Genomic DNA, 2500 nt, shown 5'->3' on the forward strand with positions numbered 1-2500 from the left:
CAGTAAAGTGCGTTTTGTGGGTCAGGATTTTGTGCAAGAATGTCGGCATTTGAAGGATTCACTAGCGGTAAGTACACTGCATGGGAGCGCCATGGTCACCAGCGTTTCATCTATTCGTTTTTAGGTACCGACATCGAAACCAAACATGCAGCCCGGTGGGCGAAACTAAGCTTTGGTCTCGAGTTGCTCGATGCGATGACCGATGGCGGGATTCCACGGAGGGGGATTGTGGAGATGGCAGGTGATCCCGGGGCCGGTAAGACGCAGATCGCATTAAAACTGGCACTGGAAGCACAGCGCCAAGTGCCGGATGCGTCGGTTGTTTTTATCTCTACCGAGCATCCCTTTCCCTCCGGAAGATTGCTTCAGATGGAGGCGGCACTGAAACGGCGGCATCCCCGCGATCCATTCGTGCAGCAGCACAACTTTGCCGATCACATACTGGTTGAGCACGTTAAATGTGTGGTAAGCTGGCCGCGCACCGATGCGGAGGACACGGATATTCTCTAACATATTTTTTCTAATTTCTCCGCCGTATTGCCTTCCAGCCATCATTGACAAACTGTTTGTTCAAACAGTTACCACAATTGCTGCGTAGCACGCCCGTGAGCCTAGTCATTATTGACTCCATCACGGGTCCTTTCATCGGCGAACACGACTATAAAGCCCGGGCAGCTACGTTTCGTGAGATAGTGAAGCAACTACAGTTGTACCAGGAGCAGTACAACATGGCAGTTTACGTTAACAATCAGGTACGCTGTGTGATCGATGGCTCGGTACCACAAACCAAAGGGAAGAAAATAGCGGCCCTCGGTTTATCGTGGAGCTCGATGGTACACACCCGGTTGCAGTTGTGTCGAACTGAGGGAAAGTACAAGCGCTGTGTTGTCGTGTTTGGACCCACCATTGGTCCGGCACATGGGGTGTTTCAAATTGACGAATCGGGTCCCTGCGATGTTCCCGATCTACCGCTAGGGCACATACCGGATATGAATGAATAGCTCCCACATGAACGCCTTAGACACGGCAGTTGGCAGATTTATTATCGGTTCCACAAAGAAGTTGGTTATTACAGCCCAGCCCATCGACTGCACGGTAACTATATTAACGGGTTGCCAGCCTCCTTGGGTTTGCTGATCGTAAACATTGATTTCAGTATTTTGATAAAATACAGAAAAACTACAAAAGCGTGTGGTTGGTAACGGGTAAATGATTCAACGTGGGACTTGCTCTTGGAGAACCAGAGCGCTCCCGGTGGAGCAGCAGCACGCACCACCATGAGAGTCGAACGCACGGTGCCTCGGGAAGACTGCTTTCCGCTGGAGTATCTCTGCTGTGACACGATTATTTTATTTGCATTACTAGCGTTTTCGATAGTTTGTCAGTGTATGCTGCTTCTGGATATTTTTTTTGCTTTTTCTTGTTTAAACATTTCCTAAACTAACCACATTACGCTACCGGCTTTGCTCGTGTTGTTCCATCTAGTTTATATTTTAATATATATACTTTCTTGAGTCTTTAAAATGTCGCTCACATTTTCTCTACGGCTGCAGCTATGCTCTATAGTCTCTGTAATCGTATGTTTTAAAACATTTCTCACTAGTTTCTGTTTGTCTTTCTCTTTCTCTTTACGAACGGTGGCGATGGTGGGTAATGTCGTTTTAAAAACGTCGATATCGAGTAACAACAACACGGCAAGAGTAGCGGGATTAGAAATGGGGACCGAATATAGCGCGAATATGCAGAGAGAGAGAGAGAAAGAGTGACAAGGATTGTTACACAGGTTACAGCGGTTACGGTAGTGCTAAGAACGGGCGTCCTGTTCCGGTGAGTTTTCATTGGGTTTTTTTTGTTTTGTTTCTTTAGTTCCGATTGTCTTAGTAGTAACATTACACAGCTGGATAGACACGAGTTGAGTTTGAGTTAATATAGGGGGTTCCGCCCTTCCTAACGCTCGAAATTTTCTAACGAACCTGTTTGGTTGTCGAGGACCTAACACTATTTACACATCACATTCGTTTAATACCCGATAGACATAGTTGTTACGATCATCTTCTGTATTGCGATATACGAGCTGCTATGAACATCAGGCGAACTTATCTGCTCCATCTATGGAACCTACTCTCTAGAGACGGTGGCCTGTAGATGCTACCCCTTTCCCTGGGGGGCTTCTATTCATATCCTCGACTGGAAGTAGGTCACAAGCGGACAGATAAGAAAAAAATCTCATACAAAAACTGATCTCTTAGCTCACGTACAATCATCCCAAATCTGCACACCACCATTCTTTAGGTCAGTAAAAATGGGATTGTAAATAGAATATTTGACGAACGTATTAGCAAAGAGATTTTCCGTTAGGTCGCGATACGCTGTATAAGTGAGCACTACGCGATTCGTCGTTTCTTTGCATTCTTGTCCAATTAAAAAAAGAAGTATGATCAGCCCGTCGAATTAGATTTCCGTTCACCAGCTGAGCCTTGCATAATACTCGCTTGATGGT

The 2500-nt window shown here is 46.0% G+C and overlaps 1 protein-coding gene across 1 annotated transcript in view; it reads left to right on the plus strand.

Annotated features, from left to right (window-relative positions):
* LOC126571626 (DNA repair protein XRCC3) overlaps positions 1–1033 on the plus strand; it is a 1067-nt gene extending 34 nt beyond the window's left edge. Inside the window, exons 1-3 of the mRNA XM_050230306.1 lie at positions 1–67; positions 125–465; positions 549–1033. The exon at positions 1–67 is cut by the window's left edge and continues 34 nt beyond it. Of these exons, the coding sequence (XP_050086263.1) occupies positions 40–67; positions 125–465; positions 549–1001 (822 nt within the window). The 5' untranslated portion in view covers positions 1–39 and the 3' untranslated portion in view covers positions 1002–1033. The remainder of the gene's footprint in view (positions 68–124; positions 466–548) is intronic.
* The last annotated feature ends 1467 nt before the right edge of the window (positions 1034–2500 follow it).

This window comes from Anopheles aquasalis, chromosome 2 (genome assembly GCF_943734665.1).
Source record: "Anopheles aquasalis chromosome 2, idAnoAquaMG_Q_19, whole genome shotgun sequence".
In the NCBI taxonomy this organism is placed as follows: Eukaryota; Metazoa; Arthropoda; class Insecta; order Diptera; family Culicidae; genus Anopheles; species Anopheles aquasalis.